The sequence below is a fragment of the Thrips palmi genome, unplaced genomic scaffold (genome assembly GCF_012932325.1).
Source record: "Thrips palmi isolate BJ-2018 unplaced genomic scaffold, TpBJ-2018v1 HiC_scaffold_11, whole genome shotgun sequence".
Taxonomy (NCBI): Eukaryota; Metazoa; Arthropoda; class Insecta; order Thysanoptera; family Thripidae; genus Thrips; species Thrips palmi.
The window spans coordinates 1,186,075-1,203,798 of NW_023144622.1; the positions used below are offsets into that span (position 1 = coordinate 1,186,075).

Below are 17,724 nucleotides of genomic sequence, written 5' to 3' on the forward strand. Positions count from 1 at the left end.
ACACACACACACACACACACACACACAAACACACACACACACACACACACACACACACACACACACACTGAATACGCGGCGAACCCCTCGCAAATTTGATTTACGCTGCTGCGGGCCACGGGCCGCGCGGCTCGCCGACCCCGCCGGGACAAGTGTTGGCCATCATGGTAATCTGCCGGCGGCCCACGGCGGCCCGGGGTCAACCGTGTGCCTTACCGTCCACGTGTCGGACACCACCCGGAGGGAGAGGAGAGGGAGAGGGAGAGGGAGAGAGAGAGAGAGAGAGAGAGAGAGAGAGAGAGAGAGAGAGAGAGAGAGAGAGAGAGAGAAGGGGGGGTGAGAGTAGTGTCCAGTAGTGTCCGTCTGAGTGTGTGTTTGTGAGAGAGGTCTGACTGTGTGTGGGAGAGAGAAAGGGGTGTGTCTGAGAGAATGTCTGTGTGTGAGTGAGAAAGAAAGATAGAGAGAGGCGCAGCGACCCGATCACCGGATAAGCCCCGCTGCAGGTGTCTTCATCGGTAAGCAGGCCCATGCCGCCATGCGGCCGATTCACAGTGGGCCGGCCGACGCGGCCACGCATCTAGGTGCGCCGGTCGGTCGGCCGGCCAGTCGGTGCATCGCGCAGCAGACCCATTCCGAGAGTCGTTTACGTCGCTCTGTCTCTCTCGCACCCGTGGAAAACGCCCAACGAGTCCGATAGAGACAGAGCGACGAAAGCGACTCTCGGAATGAGTCTGCTGGCCGCGCGCCATGACTCATGACGACGGGCTGCGTCCATGCAGTGGTGCACCGAGACGAACACGGATCGATAAAGATCAAAGCGATGACCATCAAGGCCAAAAAAAGAAAAAGAAACAAAGGAAAAAACGCGCCTCAAACGTTATCATCATTATTATACTATCCCGCAGCAGCATCCTTGGCCGCGGAGGAGGGGGCGCCAACACCGTGGCGGTGCAGTGCCGTGCCGTGCCGCCGTGCCGTACCGCGACGCGCCTCGACGGCCACCTGCAGACTCATTCCGAGAGCCGTTTTCGTCGCTCTGCCTCCCTCGCACTCATGGGGGCGTCCCGGAGAGGTGCGAGAGAGGCAGAGCGAAATCAGTCTGCCGACCGACGGACACGAACACCTGCATAGCCGCGAACGCCACGGCAAATATCGCGACCCTCAACTCCACTATTCCTTTGCGTGAGACTGCTCTGCCGCGAATCAATTCCGATGAAATACGCACACACAAACACGAACACACACACACACACACGCACACAGAGGAAGTTTTCATTGACTAGAACAATCGCGGCCCCGGCTCCACATGCAAAACAGCGAGATAATACCCACTAAATAAGAATAAACAAGAAATCCGGCGCCGAAAAAGGAGAGGGATTTCGGTCGGCGGGGCGAAATTGGCGGAGCAGCGCGGCAAGCGGCGAGGTTTGCTCGCGAAACGTCACATGAATTTGCCCCGCCATGTGGAAATATCCATTAGGCTTTTGCTCACAGCGGGGCCGACTGGCTGGCACATAATTCGATAGTACCATACCATACCACCCGCCGCAGCACCGTTGTCCCCAAATTACAAAAAAGAAATCAAATTAAATCAACAGTGTGTGTACCCCATTTTATTTTTATTCCCCCCCTTAACTAGATTCCAATTTTCATAAACGCGCTCCGTTTCCTCGTCGTCCGCGCCACTGGCAACAAGCGACATGGACGCGTGCTGCTTTCTACGGCGCTAATGCGGCAGGCCGATCGCCCCGTCTCTCTCTCTCTCTCGCACCTGCAAGGAACGCCCCGCGAGTGCGAGAGAGACAGCGTCACGGAGTGCCTGCCTTTCATCACGATAATGCGGCCGATAAAGTGACTGTATCGGCTACACCTCCGCGACCCTCTTTAACGCCCCGCCCCGCCTCGCCCCACTGCAACCCGCCCACCGCACCCCGCCCCGCCCCGCCCTCCGCGGCTAGTTACCCGTACCATATGGTCAAGGGGTTCAACCATCGCTTGGGGGAAGTCAGGCCGGCGGGGGCGGCGGCGGGGGCGGCGCGGGGGGGGCGGCGCGGGGGCGGGGCGGGGGCGGCGCGGGGGCGGTGGGGGAGGCGGGGGCGGTGTGTCCGTGTGGAGCCGAGCCGCAATCGCCGCCTCAACCTGTTCAACCGCGGAGCTCATAGTGTAGTAATGCCCGCGGACTTGGAGCACCGCCGAGTATCCCTGCTGCCGATGCTGTTGTTGTTATTGTTGCTTTTCAACTGTTGTTGTTGTTGTTCCTTTTGCCTTGGAAAGCACCCGCATACGTTCAACTCATAACATTGTCTTGTCCGCGCCGTCCTCGTGCGTGTCGTGCTCTCGAGCTCTCGAAGCGCCCGCGGAAAAAACTCGACTCCGTTTTCGACGGAGAAGAAATAAGAGATCGTCGTACCGCGACGATCAAAAAGGGAAAGACACGCCAATGAAGGCGAAAATAGATAAACATCTGCGAACGACTGAAAACACAAACTCTGAAAACTTCGCCCTTAAAATTTGAAACTTAAAAAAAGCAGCGAGTTGGCCTTACCTTGAGCAGCAAGTGCAGTGGCGGGCTGATAGTGGGCTTCTTGCGGGCGGGCTGCGGCGACAGGCACGACTTGAGCCACGGCATCCTCGATGTCCTGGGGGTCCTGGTAGTCCTGCAGCAACAACACGAAACGTTCAAGTTGGTTCGGCCCGAAGAGACAGTCAACCGAGTGTCCCCCATAAGGCATAAAGACCGGAGGTGCGGATCCAGGGGGCGTTGGGGGTGTTGTTACCCCACCCCGAGGGCGGCGCACAGTGGACCAGAGGCCGGTGGAGAAGGGCAAAACTCTAGACGCGTTTTGAGCTCCAGAGACACTGAACAGGCCTCGAACCGAACGTGTGACCCCACCAATGGGTTCTTCGTTCGGTGAGCAATCCATTGGTGGGGCCTCACGTTCGGTTCGAGTCCCATTTAGCGACTCTGGAGCTCAAAACGCGTCTAGAGTTTTGGCCGCCTCCACCGGTCTTCTGGTCCACTGTGCGGCGAAGCCACGCCTGAAAGGCAGGCAACAAGTCCCACTTTGCCCCTGTAGTCAACCGCCCTATTCCCCCTGAGCCCGTCTCTGGATCCGCCCTTGCTAGTACACACAGTCAACACAACAGCCATTGCCTGGCTTGTACACCTTTCCGGGGACTTACTGCCCTGGCCGTCGGACCGTCGGGTCGGACCGGTCAAAATATTGTTTCCTTGTCCGGGGGCACGCTGACGTTGCAGCTGCCGGCAGACGGGGAGAACGAGGAGGGCGGCGTCTGGTCAGTCCCTCTTCTCTCTCTCTCTCTCTCTCTCTCTCTCTCTCTCTCTCTCTCTCTCTCTCTCTCTCTCTCTCTCTCTCTCTCTCTCTCTCTCTCTCTCTCTCTCTCTCTCTCCTGGCCGGCACGCCGTGAAATGGGATGCTGCCGACCCATTGAGGCGTGGTGGAGATCCTCCCGGCCTCACGTCGTGCATCCCTGCGCCGCGAAGGAAATTACGAATTTGACAGAAACCTTTGCCGCACTTCTGTCACCGCATGGTGAGGCTCAGTCTCTCTCACACACACACACACACACACACCTCTTTTCCCAATCGCCACACGGTGCGGCGGCGGCGTGTAGCGTCCTCACCAAACGTTTTGACGGCGGCACACGCGCGTGACCCACCGGTGTGGCCGTACCGTGCCGTGCCTTGCCGCGCCGCTCAGCACGTCCTTTGCCCACACATCTGCCGCCGGCTGCACCAAGAATAGGGGGATGCATGTGGCCAAAGGTGTGCGCCTGCCGCCGCGCGCCACGGATCGAAACCCAAACCCCACGATGTGGGGTTCTGCTTTTACTACTCTGGCCGTGTGTCTGTGTGTGTATGTGTGTGCGTGTGTGTGTGTGACGAAATGCTCCTTACCGGCAGGGTGCGACATCCCGTCACTGAAGTGACTTCTGCGCCACTCTTGCAAGCTGCCGTGTGCACACACTCACACACTAACACTGACACACTGTGCGCGATGCGCCGATGCACTCGGATGCACCGCCCCCCGAAACTTTCTCCTCCAGTAATTAAAGCCCCGGTGGCCTGGCACTCATCGGCCGGCCCTGCCCCGCAGACTGATCCGCCCTGTCTCTCTCGCACTCATGGGGCGTCCCGTGTGGGTGCGAGAGAGACAGACTCTCAGTCTGCTGCCCGGCGCTGCCCGCTGCAGCTCGCTGTCGAGTGGATATGGATGGAGACATTAGGATAGGAAGCCGGCTAGGTTATGGAAGGCTGGAACGCAGAGCGCGCAGCGGTGGCGGCAAGGTTTTTATAGCGTGTGCCGGACCGTCGCCAGCCGACCAGAATGGATAGATAGGGGTGTAGAGCACCAAGCGGGCCTGACTACCTCCCCGGTGTTACTGCCCATCTGTTCCCGCGGTGGGAAAAGGGGGGGATTAAAACTCGATGACCGGAGTCGAACCCGCGACCTCCGCGCGTGACCGAAGTGCATGGCGCCTTGGGGTGCTCGGTGCGGGTTCGACCCCCGGCGGTGGCGGCAGCCTCGAAGGTGGGCAGGGCAACATTGCCTTTTTCCCGCTCGCCTGACGACCGGCCCGCGTCCGAACAGTGAATGGGTCTCTCTCGCTCTCACGGGGTTCGCCCAGGCCGTGGTGGTGCGAGAGAGACGGAGCGACGGCATCTGCGCAGCGCGGGCTTTGCAACACGCGTGCGTGCTCGCCAAGTGATGCATTATTCCGATGCGCACCCAAAGCCATCATCATGGTGTCGCTGTACCACGTGCACCACATCGTGTGCCGCATGTGGAGCGAGGCGCGCTGTCACGCTCCGCGAAGACTCCAAGAGCACCGTCATCATCGCGCCTTCGCGCCTTCGCGGCCGCGTTCGCAGCCATTTCATTTGGGCCTCGCACCTCCCCCGTGCACTCACTGATGCACTCGAACACTTCAGGGATTTTTGCGGTGCGGTTTCGGGGCAATTTCATTTCGGCATTGCATCTGCCCCTGCACTGATGGCAGCATTCTTCGCGCGTCAAGATTTCTTTTTGTGGTAGCACGGGAATTTTCATTTGGGCCTCGCGCACCTCCCGCAAGGAACTTAGTTTTTTGTCGTTTTATTGTTTTTTGTTTCTGGTTCCCGAAGCGAAACTATTTCTCACACTTGAGTGTCTCGGAAGTGCAGGAATTTCTTTTCCTTGTTCACCTCCACCAACACTATCACCACCACCGGCGCCACCACCACTCTGACTCCAAACAGCGCCGCGCTCCCTTGCGTCGCTCCGTCTCTCTCGCACCTCCACGGGACGCCCCGCGAGTGCGAGAGAGACGGAAGCAGCCCGCACAGTGGCCCAGAAGACCGGTGGAGGCGGCCAAAACTCTACTCGCGTTTTGAGCTCCAGAGTCGCTAAATGGGACTCGAGCCGAACGTGTGACCCCACCAATGGATTCCTCGTTCGAAGAGCAATCCATTGGTGGGGTCACACGATCGGTTCGAGTCGTATTCAGCGACTCTGGAGCTCAAAACGCGTCTAGAGTTTTGGCCGCCTCGCCCACTGTGGCCCGCCAGCCTCTCGGGGCGCGATAAGGACCGACCGCGGCACGCCACGCGGCATTCAATTGCCGAGCGGAGCGCAGCCAGCGCAAATCCACCTTGATGGGCCTCGCCTGGCTTTTGCCTTCTTCCACTGTCGTGACTTTACTGCCCCGCGTAATCCGGCGACACAAGGACACACACACACACAGACAGACAGACAGACAGACAGACAGACAGACAGACAGACAGACAGACAGACACACACACACACACACACACACAGTGTCCTTGGGACGAATTAGCGGGCTGCACCGGGGCTGCGCTCCACCTGGCATGCAGGCCGTCGTCGTCGCCGTCGTCGTCCAAGTCCGGACTAGTGCAGCCGTTTGGCTCTGTCTCTCTCACTCGTTCCGTAGGAGAGAGAGAGAGAGAGAGAGAGAGAGAGAGAGAGAGAGAGAGAGAGAGAGAGAGAGAGAGAGAGAGAGAGAGAGCGCCGCGCCAATCGCAGTACTATACACACAGCGACGCGGGCCGCGAGGCGATTCCATCTCGCCGGCGCCGCCACCACACAGCGCTACCCGCCGAAGCGAACGCCATTGAGTGTGTCCGGACCGGAGCCAGCAGACTGATTCCGAGAGTCGTTTTCGTCGCCCTGTCTCTCTCGCACTCATTGTCGCTAAAGGTGCCATGGAGAGACAGAGCGACGAAAACGACTCTCGGAATCAGTTTGCAGGGCAGTATAGCACTTTTTGCCTTCTTACAGGGGCAGTGTCGCTTCTCGCCGGCTATACCTTTCAGGGGGCCATCTCAGCGTCTTGTCCATTCCGACATCCGCTCCACGGATCCGCGCTTATGGTGACTTCAGATTTATTGTTTCATTAACCAAGTTGCTGACGGAGAGGGGAAGGGGAGGGGGGAGCGGACAGGGTGCGGCCGTCCAGGGAAGGCCAGGGGCCGACGCTAACTGCTCGCCAGACGCGGCTAAAAATATGAAGGGCGGGTAGAGAGAGGCGCATCTGCGTCGCCGAGTAGCCCTGCCTGCCCCGCCAGTGCCCTGGCCGCCCCGGACGGCGGCACTCCCAGCGTGGTATACGCGAGGAACTCGGTTAATTATGAATGGTCGCGTGCCAGGAGGGGAGGGGGCGGAGGGGAGGGTGGAGGCAACATCACAAGAAGCAACCAGTGTCACGCAGCAGACTGAGAGTCGTTTTCGCCGCTCTGTCTCCCTCGCACTCAAGGGGCGTCCCCTGTGCTAGGTGCGAGAGAGACAGAGCGACGAGAACGACTCTCGGCAGCAGTCTGCAGGCGGCGGAGCGCGGCAGAAGATGTGGATCTCGCGGCGTCGTGCGTGAGGCGGAGCGGCGGTGCCGGCGGCGCTCTCGATCAGAGACACACGGTGCGGTGCCACCGGCGCCACTTATAAACACATCATTTGGGGTTTTTGTACGCGGGAGTCCGCCGGCCGCCACGGCAGCGCGCACTTAAAAACCGTTTAAAAACGTTTCTTTTCTGCGAGACTGTGCTAAGAGGGATGATGGTGCGAGGCCTGGGCCTTGTCCCACGGCACGGCCAACACGGCGGCGGCGCTGTCGAAGGGAAGGGAAGGCAGGCAGCTGGGGCTGGCGGGCTGGCGGGGCTGGCAGGGCTGGCAGCGTGTTAACACGCACATTAATTAGGTACTAACTAGAGGTGGACAGGGCAGATGGCTCCTCTCCTCCGCCGGGGCCGAGGCCGGGGCTCCCCACCGGCCCACCGGCGGCCCATTCCGAACAGCGCTGCCGTCGCCCCGTCTCTCTCGCACCCCCGCGAGGCTAGCGAGGCGCCCCACGAGTGCGAGAGAGACGGAGCGACGACGGCGCGCACCGTTCGGAATGGGCCGGCTGGCCACTGCCCCCGCGATGCGTCACCTCGTTCACGTGTTCACACCGCCAGGTTCGAGGTTCGAATCCCCGCTGAACCGATGCGATTTCGAGTGTCCACTTTGCTGCTGGACCTAGCCTGCAAGGTCGGATCCGGGGAGGGGGAAGAACGACGGATTCCCTTGTAGGAAGGTAAGAAGAAGAAGTGCCACTTTGTGCCCCCCTCCCCCCCACAGTGGGCCAGAAGACCAGTGGAGGCGGAACTCTAGACGTGTTTAGAGCTCCAGCGTCGCTAAATGGGACTCGAATCGAACGTGTGACCCCACCAATGGATTGCTCTCCGAACGAGGAATCCATTGGTGGGGTCACACGTTCGGTTCGAGCCCAGATTAGCGACTCTGGAGCTCAAAACGCGTCCAGAGTTTTGGCCGCCTCCACCGGTCTTCTGGCCCACTGTGCCCCCTGGGAATCGAATCTGGATCCGCCACTGGCCTTAGGGACGGGCCCTCCTGTCCTATCCCATCCTGAGGCCCGGCTGAGGCTGGTCCGGCTGGTCCGAGCCGCAATGGGCCCCCATGGCGTGAACTACGAACCCATCACTTTCTCATTAAATTACTGCTATCAGACGTCAATAATGATTGAGCGGATCTGCCAGAGTCGGATCGGAGGGCCGAGCCGAGGAAGGGAAGAAATGGGTTTTCGGTGCGCACTCCGAGGTTCGTGACCAGCCGACTACGTGCGAATATCCGGTGGCGCAGTTGGTTCCGAGGCCGCTCCCCCCGTCGGGGGTCGCGGGTTCGACTCCCTCACGCGGCAGTGCAAACACGCGTGTTTATTTTGTCGCTCTTTTTTTCGCCGGGTAGCCCAAACGTGTGACTCATCCTGACTGATCGATCCGAAGCAGCCCATCTGCAGCGAAGCAGCGAAAAGGGTTTTTAAAAAGTCTCGGCTTCCCGCGGAGAAGGATGGAAATTAATGTGCCGACGTCTCGACAGCTTGTCCCACGTGGCCGGACCGTGACAAGCGTTATTAATGACTTTCTTTATTCCATTTATTTATTTATATTTAAAAAGATGAAATTTTTAATTCGGTGTGCCGCACTTGCGGCCCTCATGCCGCGGCTCATGACTGCTCGTGACGCATTGAGACAAATGAATGGCAATCGAAGCGCGCGAGCCGCGCCATGGGGCGGGCAGACGGACAGGCAGACGGACAGGACTTCTTTGTCCGCCGAAGGTGCATTCTCGTCGATTCCGCTTGCACCCATTCAGCGAATCGCACCGGAAAGGGGGGGGGGCAGCACGTGCCCCGCCGCCACCTTTGCCGCTTTCCGGTCCCCGTTTGACTCTGTTTTCCCCGCTGCACAGTGGGCCAGAAGACCGGTGGAGGCGGTCAAAATCCCGGACGCGTTTCGAGCTCCCGAGTCGCCAAATGGGACTCGAACAGAACGTGTGACCCCACCAATGAATTGCTCTCCGAACGAGGAATCCATAGGTGGGGTCACACACTCGGTTCGAGTCCTGTTTGACTCTGGTGACCAAACGTGTCTTGGGACCAGCAACGTCACAAAGTTGGTCAAAGAGTCCTAGTATATATAGGAAGAAAGTAGCCGTTTTCGCTGATTTTGGGCGGCCACTGCGTCCGATCAAATTGCGGCCAACGGCCTCCCTCGACGCCCTCGTATTGTTAAGACCCTACTCTTTCATGCCCTGTATCGGGAAGACGTTGACCACAGCGATTTTGGCTTTGACCGCAACGATTTTCTGACCATGTTGGACAAAAAGTGGTCGAATCTCGGGACTTTGCTGATTTTACTGACTTTGGGTGGCCACTGTGTCCAATCTAGTCGCCGTAAAAGGCCTCCCTCGACGCCCTCGTATTGTTAAGACCCTACTCTTTCATGCCCTGTATCGGGAAGACGTTGACCACAGCGATTTTGGCTTTGACCGCAACGATTTTCTGACCATGTTGGACAAAAAGTGGTCGAATCTCGGGACTTTGCTGATTTTACTGACTTTGGGTGGCCACTGTGTCCAATCTAGTCGCCGTAAAAGGCCTCCCTCGACGTCCTAGTATTCTTAAGACCCTACTCTTTCATGCCCTGTATCGGGAAGACGTTGACCACAGCGATTTTGGATTTGACCGCAACGATTTTCCGACCAAGTTGGACAAAAAGTGGTCGAATCTCGGGAATTTGCTGATTTTACTGACTTTGGGCGGCCACTGTGTCCAATCTAGTCGCCGTAAAAGGCCTCCCTCGACGTCCTAGTATTCTTAAGACCCTACTCTTTCATGCCCTGTATCGGGAAGACGTTGACCACAACGATTTTGGCTTTGACCGCAACGATTTTCCGACCAAGTTGGACAAAAAGTGGTCGAATCTCGGGAATTTGCTGACTTTGGGCGGCCACTGTGTCCAATCTAGTCGCCGTAAAAGGCTTCCCTCGACGCCCTAGTATTCTTAAGACCCTACTCTTTCATGCCCTGTATCGGGAAGGCTATTGACCGCAACTAGTTTGGGAGCGGTAGCCTCACAAAGTTGGTCATGAAGGGTAAAAACATAATGATGATCGGGGGCCTTTTGCGGTCTGATCTGCTGGGGCCTTTTGGGGGCCAGTCCGAGCCTGGTCATGTCACAGGAGTCCTTACGCCGGTGACACGCCACCGTAAACAACAACATGCGACACATGACAAACCGGCAAACGAGTTGATGCTCGGAGAAACGCCGAGAAACACTCACACTGGTCACTGGGAGGCAGGGTTATCCTAAATCCGCTGATATGGGCCGTCCATGCCGACACACACGCGCGCACACACACACACACACACACACACACCTTGAGTTGACCACTATCCGCGATGTCGCGGCATTCACGCGGGCCGCTGCCGGCACGACGCGGCGCGGCGTCCGCTCTCGACCACGGCCAGACCGGCACTGATGCCGGCAGCGAGGCGAGGCGCGCGCCGTTTGACTGTGGGAGAGGGAGAACCGGGGGGGCGCGCGGCGCAGTCAAAAGGGCCCGAAACGCCGGCCGGCGCGGCGTGGAGCGACTTGAAGGGGTTGCTTACTCACCCAAAGACTAATCAGCGGCACATCGCGTGCGTAGTTTGGGTTGTTTGCGTGATCGGATGAACTTCAATCAGTAGCGCAGCGCGCCACCCAGCGGCCGGTACTGTGAACTGTCAAAAGCTGAACTCGCAGCGGCGGATCCAGAGCCGGCTTGATGGGGGTACAAAATAGCCAAAGTACAGCTGTATTGAAATCAGAAGACCATGCCGGTGAAATTGGCGCAGCTTACGAGCTTGCTGCTTTCCAGGGTCAACCACAAAGACTGAATGCTGTGGACGGGAGTGAAAATGTTGACGTCGACGAGGAAGATGATGTTGACGACGAGGAAGGCGGTGGTGGGGATGAGAACGAGGATGATGAAGACGAGTAAAGTGCTGATAAGATCGCTGTAATTCCATTCATTAATTTTTTTTAGGAGATTTTTATGTTACACCTTTCTTTTTCTGCTTATTTGACGTTGCCCTTCGACCATCAACTTACTGTTCGAATCAGGCAGGTACCGTGCTGGAAAGTAAAGTTTCAAGCCTGTCATCAAATTTAACTGTGAACATGTTCGCTGTGCAGCTGTTGCATTTTATAAAAGAAAATAATAAAATCAGTTACAATTTTGGAACGTCTGTTTATCATACTGGCCCAGCAAATTTTATTTTGCATTCAACTCATCTGTCACCTGACGGTATCAACATAAAGGTGGCCTTACAATGCAAGTCCGCCCACGTCCGACTTCCCGATGTTGGCGTTTTTCTTGAGAATAGTTCGCATGCGATGGTTTAAAATGGTCAAGAATAGTAATTTACGTCATATTCCTGTTACATTGGGTTCAAATAGTGCGAATAATCGGATGACGGACATGGCATGGCCGGCCGGACACTCATTGTAAGGCCACCTTAAAGGGGAATACCCCATGCGCCGACGCCTCTCCTCTGGCGATACCCCGCGCCGATACTCCGTACCAGTACGTACCAGCAGCGCTGCCGAGCGTGCGAGTCACTGCAGTTAAACGAGTTCAGCTGTGGCAATCACATGACACTTTGTCCGGGAATAAGCTAGAGCTGAACCACGCTTTTCTTCATTTCACTTTTCACGTTATCTCTACTTTCCATTTCAGAAAGGTGGCGCCTGCTTGAGTCCCGCGCGACTTTGGGCGACTGCAGCGCGCTCTCGCCGCAACTTGGCGAACTACGCACTGCACATTTGTCCGCCCGCCGTCTCGTCTGTTTGCTGTTTATGTTGGAATCAAAATGGCGAGCTCCTCGAGGTACGTCTAGTCCTTTGGCGTTCGCTTTTTTGTGGATTATTTGACTTTCAATGAAGTTTGATGTACCTTGTGAGGGCGCTGCATCGTTCTTGACATGAATGTTCATTTTTCTGTGACTTTCTTTGTTCTGAGTTTGGCCAATCTTTTGATGGCAATCAATGTAGGCTATTCAACAGTTTCTGTTTTTGTATTGTGGTCCAGTGCGTTCTTTATCCAAACCCCTTACATTATTTGTATTTGAATTTTATATGAAAGTCTCTTTTAAATTTATTTCTTTATATTGTCTTGTGGATGTTGGTGGCTTTGTTTTTATCACAATATGGGACTGACAATTGGCCTAACCTGTCTTTTCTTGTCATTTGTATCAAACATCTGGCAGAAGACAGTCAGTATTGATTCTAAAACTACAGACTGTTAAACGTAAATTGCACTCTCATAGCGTTTGTTCTTTTCTTTGAATTTTAAAGAAAGCAGAACGATAGGTCCTGGCTACTGTTTCTCATATCTGTCACACATTTTTGCTGATTTTAGTAGTTTCCCTTATTTATTTAGTCGCTATAGCAATTATGTTTTCTTCTTGCCTTTCCAGGTTTGATGCTAACACAGTGTGCTGCTATGCGCACCCAGATGCTCCTCTTATTGAGGACTATAGAGCAGGTGACCAAATATGCTCGGAATGTGGTCTTGTGGTTGGGGACCGGTGAGTCACTTCCTCTTTAATGTCGCAATTGAATTATCTTGAGTCGAATTTTACCTATAGTTTTGTTGCCCTTTTAGGGTTATCGATGTCGGATCTGAGTGGAGAACATTTAGCAATGAAAAGTCTGGAGTGGACCCATCTCGTGTTGGTGGGCCCGAAAACCCACTTCTTGGCGGTGGGGACCTATCCACAATGATTGGGCCTGGCCGAGGAGATGCATCATTTGATAGCTTTGGTGTTTCCAAGTATCAAAACAGAAGAACAGTCAGTTTCATCAAACCTAATCAACATTATGATAGAGTGTTTCAGAATGGTAATGATGATGTTTCTCTTTGCAGATGAGCAGTTCAGATCGGACACTTATCAATGCATTTAGAGAAATCAACAACATGGCAGACCGCATCAACTTACCTAAAACTATCGTTGACCGTGCCAATAATCTTTTTAAACAAGTCCATGATGGTAAAAACCTGAAGGGTAGAGCTAATGATGCAATTGCTTCAGCATGTCTGTACATTGCATGTCGTCAAGAAGGTGTTCCTCGTACATTTAAGGTAATAAATGAACTTTGTTTGTTGAGCTTATAATTATTTTTGTATGCCTCAATTTGTTTATTTATTTACTCTTTAATTTCTGTTCTCAGGAAATTTGTGCTGTCAGTAAAATTAGCAAAAAAGAGATTGGTAGATGCTTCAAACTTATTTTGAAGGCACTGGAGACCAGTGTTGATCTCATCACCACGGGAGATTTCATGTCACGTTTCTGCTCCAATCTTGGTATGCATGGTTTTCAAACAACTTATTTTAAGTATTTAACTTCAGCGCTAAATCTTCATGATGTCTGTTATATCTTGAGTTGTAACTTTTGTTATGATTTCCACTTCAAGGCCTACCAAACTTGGTTCAAAGAGCAGCTACTCACATTGCTCGTAAAGCTGTCGAGCTAGATATCGTTCCAGGTCGATCTCCAATTTCTGTAGCAGCAGCAGCCATTTATATGGCATCTCAGGTAAGCTGTTTTCAATCACTCCTCAGTCATTTCTTTCTTTATGTGTAATAACTTTATTATTGATGGCTTATTCTTACTGTGTAGGCATCTGAGGACAAACGAACTCAGAAGGACATTGGAGATATTGCAGGAGTTGCTGATGTCACTATTCGGCAATCATACAAACTGATGTATCCTCATGCTGCCAAATTGTTCCCTGATGACTTCAACTTTGCAACTCCTATTGATCAGCTACCTATGATGTAACTTAGTTATTTTATTTAGTCTTATGGATTTTTTCCTAAATTGGTCCTTTTTGTTATGTAAGAGGCTAGCTAAGTATTTGTTACCTAATGTGTATCAAAAAAACATAACTCTAGTTTGGCTATGTATGTTACATACACTTTTACATGTACTGAATTACTTTTTTGTTAAGATGCACGCAGTGCTTCCCGTCTGTATGTTTCCTATCTAGATCTCTCTGAGTCCATCATGTTTAGTCTCTTGTTACTCTATTTGACATGACCAATGTTTCTTTTTTGTTGACCAATTACTTTCAATCTTTTGATGAGAATTTCTCCACATGATTTGGGCAGAAATTTCATCTGTTACCTTAAAATAAAATGATAAAAAATATAAACAGAATGATAATTCAAAAATTTGCCTTGGAGTTTCCAATATATCTGTGTTAGTTCTAGCTGTGAAATGTTTGGTACCTTTAATGTGATTGGTTGAAGTCTTTTTTTTGACTTGAACATCTTCATTTTTAGTCCATTTCTACTTCACATGATTATTTGCCTTCAATATGTAGTTTGGAAGTGTAATTAAAGCACCATTGATCATAAATCAAACTAAAAATATTTAATGAAGTAGCACAGTGATCAACATCACAGACAATATAGATAAAGCTAGCGCAAATGAAAGTTACTTTTTGTTTCGGTTTTTGCTCATGGAGTAAGCTGCAGCCAAGGTCACGCCCACTGCCCCTACCCCAGCTGCTACAGTAGCAACTGTTTGCCACCAGCCGGAACCGTTTTGGACTTGGCCCAAACCTCCTTGCTCTGCAGGGCCTCTCTGTGATGCTTCCTGGAGGCAGCTACCCTTCTGTGTATGTCTCCGACAGGAGAGGTGGGACTACTCTGTGGTTGACCCCTGGATGAAGCAGTCCTCCTCTGTGGTTGCTCTGCAGAAGAGGAAGTCCTGCTCAGTGGTTGTTCCGCAGAAGAAGAAATGGTCCTTGGTAGTTGTTCCTCAGAAGAGGAAATTGTCCTTTGCTGTTGTTCCCCAGAAGAGGAAGGCATGCTCTCTGGTTGTTCCCCTGATTCAGGGAGTGGAGCAGATAGAGTAGATGTGTTTTCAAAGGATTGAAAAGTCGGTGTGCTGGATTCAGAAAGTGGAGCTTCAGACGTTCTGGATGTTGGAGCAGTACTGTAGGTTTCCAATCTGGAAAATAATTGACCGCCATGTAAATTCAAAATTTGACATAACCAACATCACCAAGTTCTCTCCTGTTAGATTATATAAGGGTAGGTACCTGAAGAAACTACAGTAATTATCGGAAAGCTTTTGAAGGCTGTCTCTCCTTTTTGTTACTGCGCGTGCTAATCCACTTTTTTGATGTCCATTGAGTCCACTTAGTAGATTATAATTCATGTCCCAAAGACAGGGTAAGCCCTCTCGGCTAACTAATTTGTCACGAAGCAGAAGCAAAAGCTGCAAATAAATTATAGGGTTTGTGTTTGAACATCGAGCCACAATAAGAGTGGAGCAGTTGAAGTAGATGTGTTTTCAAAGGATTGAAAAGTCGGTGTGCTGGATTCAGAAAGTGGAGCTTCAGACCTTCAGCAACAATCAACCCCAATAAGAAATATTTTCAATGTCTTACTTGTAAGAGAAGCTCTGCCAAACTGAAGATATCGAACATCATACGATCCTGCAAGAATGCTTGAAGCACAAGGGTCCGGATGTGGTAGTTTGTCAAAATGTTCCATTCACATCCATCACGAAGGGACTGTGAAAAAATTCAAATCATACTAATTAGAACTGGGTGTTCTCTGTCCTTAGTACTAAGAAAACTGGGGCTATTTCTTTACTTACTTTCAGGATGTGTATCACAGATTTCAAATTGGTATGCTGTCTGATAATGAATTTTTCATGTTGCCACATTGAAATTCCCCAGAACTGATCATTACAGATCTCATTAGAACGACACTCTACACTCCATGTCTGTGGCCACAAAAAAATCAAATAGAAAATTTCAAAAATTCAAAGAAAATAAAAATCTTTCTCTTTTCTCTCCTCCGAAAAAAAAAAAATTAAAATTAACAGATGCTAATACAATTGTAGAATTCAACATACATCACAAGATGGAATTTGAGACACAAGTGGGTTGTCAGCTAACTGTTGTGGTAACTGAGATGAAGTCAATTCTAAAACAGGTAACAATTCTATATTGAATTTCATATTTTTGGCTTTGTCTTCCAGTTGGATGACAACTTTATTTCTTATGTGCTGACGTTGTATCTGAAAAAAAAAAAAAAAAAAAATTGTATAGTTGTAATATAATTCTTTTTTTGGTTAACATTTATTTAACTGTCTGCAGCCAAGTATTATTGACTGAAATAAGAGTACTACTTCACTCCTCAAGCATTCCAAAAAAAAGTCCACTGTCCACTCTGTTACATGAAGGAAAAAATTGTAAACAAAATCGATTGATTATATTTATGTACATACCAGATAATTGGGTATTGTTCCAACCAAAGCCAAGCTCTTATCTACAGCACCAGCCAGCCATCCCAGAACTGCAGTCTGTTTCAGATAATTCGAGTCATCTTTCCACTGATTTATGTGCCTAAGAAGAGTATATCAGTTTAATAATTTAAAGAATAATCAACATATGAAATAAAATTAAGCTTAGCTTTCTCACCTTGTCAAACTTTTCTGAATGCCTCTGTGACAAGCCTCTGTCCAGACTTTGCTCCTCATCAGACCTTCTTCAACATTTGGAAGCTTCAGCTTCACAAACCCAGGCTCTCCCCTCTCAACCTGAAAATATTGCAGGAGTGTAATTAAGGGGGGGCAAGGAGGGCGAGGGGGCCATCCCCCCACCCCCCTACACACACACACACACACAGACACACAAAAAAAAAAAACAATATAGGAACGTTTGTTTTTAAAATGCAGCTTGATTTGTGCAATGGCATATGCTTACTTGAATATCGGAATGAAGGAAAGGAAGGTCCATTAAAATTTTGAACTGTAGTTGAAATGGAGATGTTGTTTTCAGGTTGTAGTGATATTGTGAGCGCTTACTCAACAAACTGAAAATTGGATCTTCCTCCTCCATGACACTCAGGACATAGACGTCCAGCACCTGAAATAAACAGAGGTTTCTTAGAATTCTTGCTGCAAGAAGCGCAACGAATACAGCTTTATATTTGACACTCACATCTCTCACTGTTGACAAATATTCCCTTCGCTTTTCCTTGAGGTGCACAACATTCTGATCGACAATTAATAAGTCGTTGTTTAATTCTTCCATTGCTTCCATTTTGGAGATACGGAGATACTCTACAAGAGAAAAAATTGAGCAAATTCAAACAAGTGCATAACACTTTGCAAACAACCACAAAGGTACAGTACACCTCTGAGACAAAGTACTTTGAAACAACATCTCTGAAAGAGAACTCTAGATCAAAGAATTCAGCAGTGAGCATTTTCAACCATTTTGGTGAAATTAAGCTAAGTTGATGGCATGATATTGACACTTCATCCTCCTGGTGGGGTGGACGGTGGGTATTCCCCTTTTGTCACCCAAGTGCGGCTGCAGTACTGCGCAATTGAGGCAACGTTAGATTCACATGCCTCCATAACCTACTTAACGATTCTTCATTTTCAACCCAAATTACGCGACTGGTACAGTGGAACCACTGCATCAGAGCTAAACTTGAATCAACACGTACCTTTCTAGGATCAACTCTCGCAACCAAAGCCTACGGGCCGCTAACCCTCCTCCTTGTGGCCCGTCTGTCTCCTGTCTGGCTGTGGGTGTGTGTGTGTGTTTGTGAACCATTCCCCGTACGGTGGCGCTGCCTGGCGGCGAAACATAGAATCCGCAACAGGCTGCACGAAGGGTGGCCTACTCCCCGGGCGGAAACGTCTCCAACTGGTTGCCTACCCAGCCATTACCATTACGGGCTAGACCAAGGCGTTTTGAACGATTTGAGCCACGTGGGTGGACGTCCCAGTGTGGATGTCAATTTTGTGTGAATCGATTAAGTTTTCTGAGGGATGGGTTATCCAGAATAAGGATTC

At 51.4% G+C, this 17,724-nt stretch overlaps 3 protein-coding genes across 7 annotated transcripts in view; 1 reads left to right on the plus strand and 2 right to left on the minus strand.

Annotated features, from left to right (window-relative positions):
- Positions 1–10,319, minus strand: part of LOC117639665 (tensin-1) — a 130,657-nt gene extending 120,338 nt beyond the window's left edge. Inside the window, exons 1-2 of the mRNA XM_034375538.1 lie at positions 10,136–10,319; positions 2,546–2,657 (exon numbers count right to left, since the gene is read on the minus strand). Coding sequence (XP_034231429.1) covers positions 2,546–2,629 — 84 coding nt within the window. The 5' untranslated portion in view covers positions 2,630–2,657; positions 10,136–10,319. The remainder of the gene's footprint in view (positions 1–2,545; positions 2,658–10,135) is intronic.
- Positions 10,320–11,572: 1,253 nt separating this feature from the next.
- On the plus strand, positions 11,573–14,256 carry LOC117639204 (transcription initiation factor IIB). Of its 2 annotated transcripts, none has more exons than XM_034374638.1 (7): positions 11,573–11,723; positions 12,313–12,423; positions 12,501–12,687; positions 12,762–12,977; positions 13,067–13,199; positions 13,310–13,431; positions 13,516–14,256. In XM_034374638.1, exons 1-7 carry the CDS (start codon positions 11,707–11,709, stop codon positions 13,675–13,677), a joined length of 948 nt encoding a protein of 315 aa, XP_034230529.1. In that variant the 5' UTR covers positions 11,573–11,706; the 3' UTR covers positions 13,678–14,256. The 2 variants fall into 2 exon arrangements, with proteins under 2 accessions (XP_034230529.1, XP_034230530.1); XM_034374639.1 differs by lacking the exon at positions 11,573–11,723 and adding an exon at positions 11,744–11,883.
- On the minus strand, positions 14,250–17,504 carry LOC117639201. 4 transcript variants are annotated; one of them, XM_034374635.1, is made up of 10 exons: positions 17,373–17,504; positions 16,859–16,980; positions 16,622–16,783; positions 16,337–16,455; positions 16,144–16,261; positions 15,769–15,933; positions 15,508–15,636; positions 15,296–15,421; positions 14,945–15,123; positions 14,250–14,853 (listed from the first exon to the last, which is right to left on the minus strand). In XM_034374635.1, the coding sequence occupies exons 2-10, from the start codon at positions 16,958–16,960 to the stop codon at positions 14,409–14,411; spliced, it is 1,545 nt and encodes a 514-aa protein (XP_034230526.1). In that variant the 5' UTR covers positions 16,961–16,980; positions 17,373–17,504; the 3' UTR covers positions 14,250–14,408. The 4 variants fall into 4 exon arrangements, with proteins under 4 accessions (XP_034230526.1, XP_034230524.1, XP_034230525.1 ...); XM_034374633.1 differs by lacking the exon at positions 17,373–17,504 and adding an exon at positions 17,288–17,365; XM_034374634.1 differs by lacking the exon at positions 17,373–17,504 and adding an exon at positions 17,071–17,098.
- Positions 17,505–17,724: the final 220 nt, after the last annotated feature.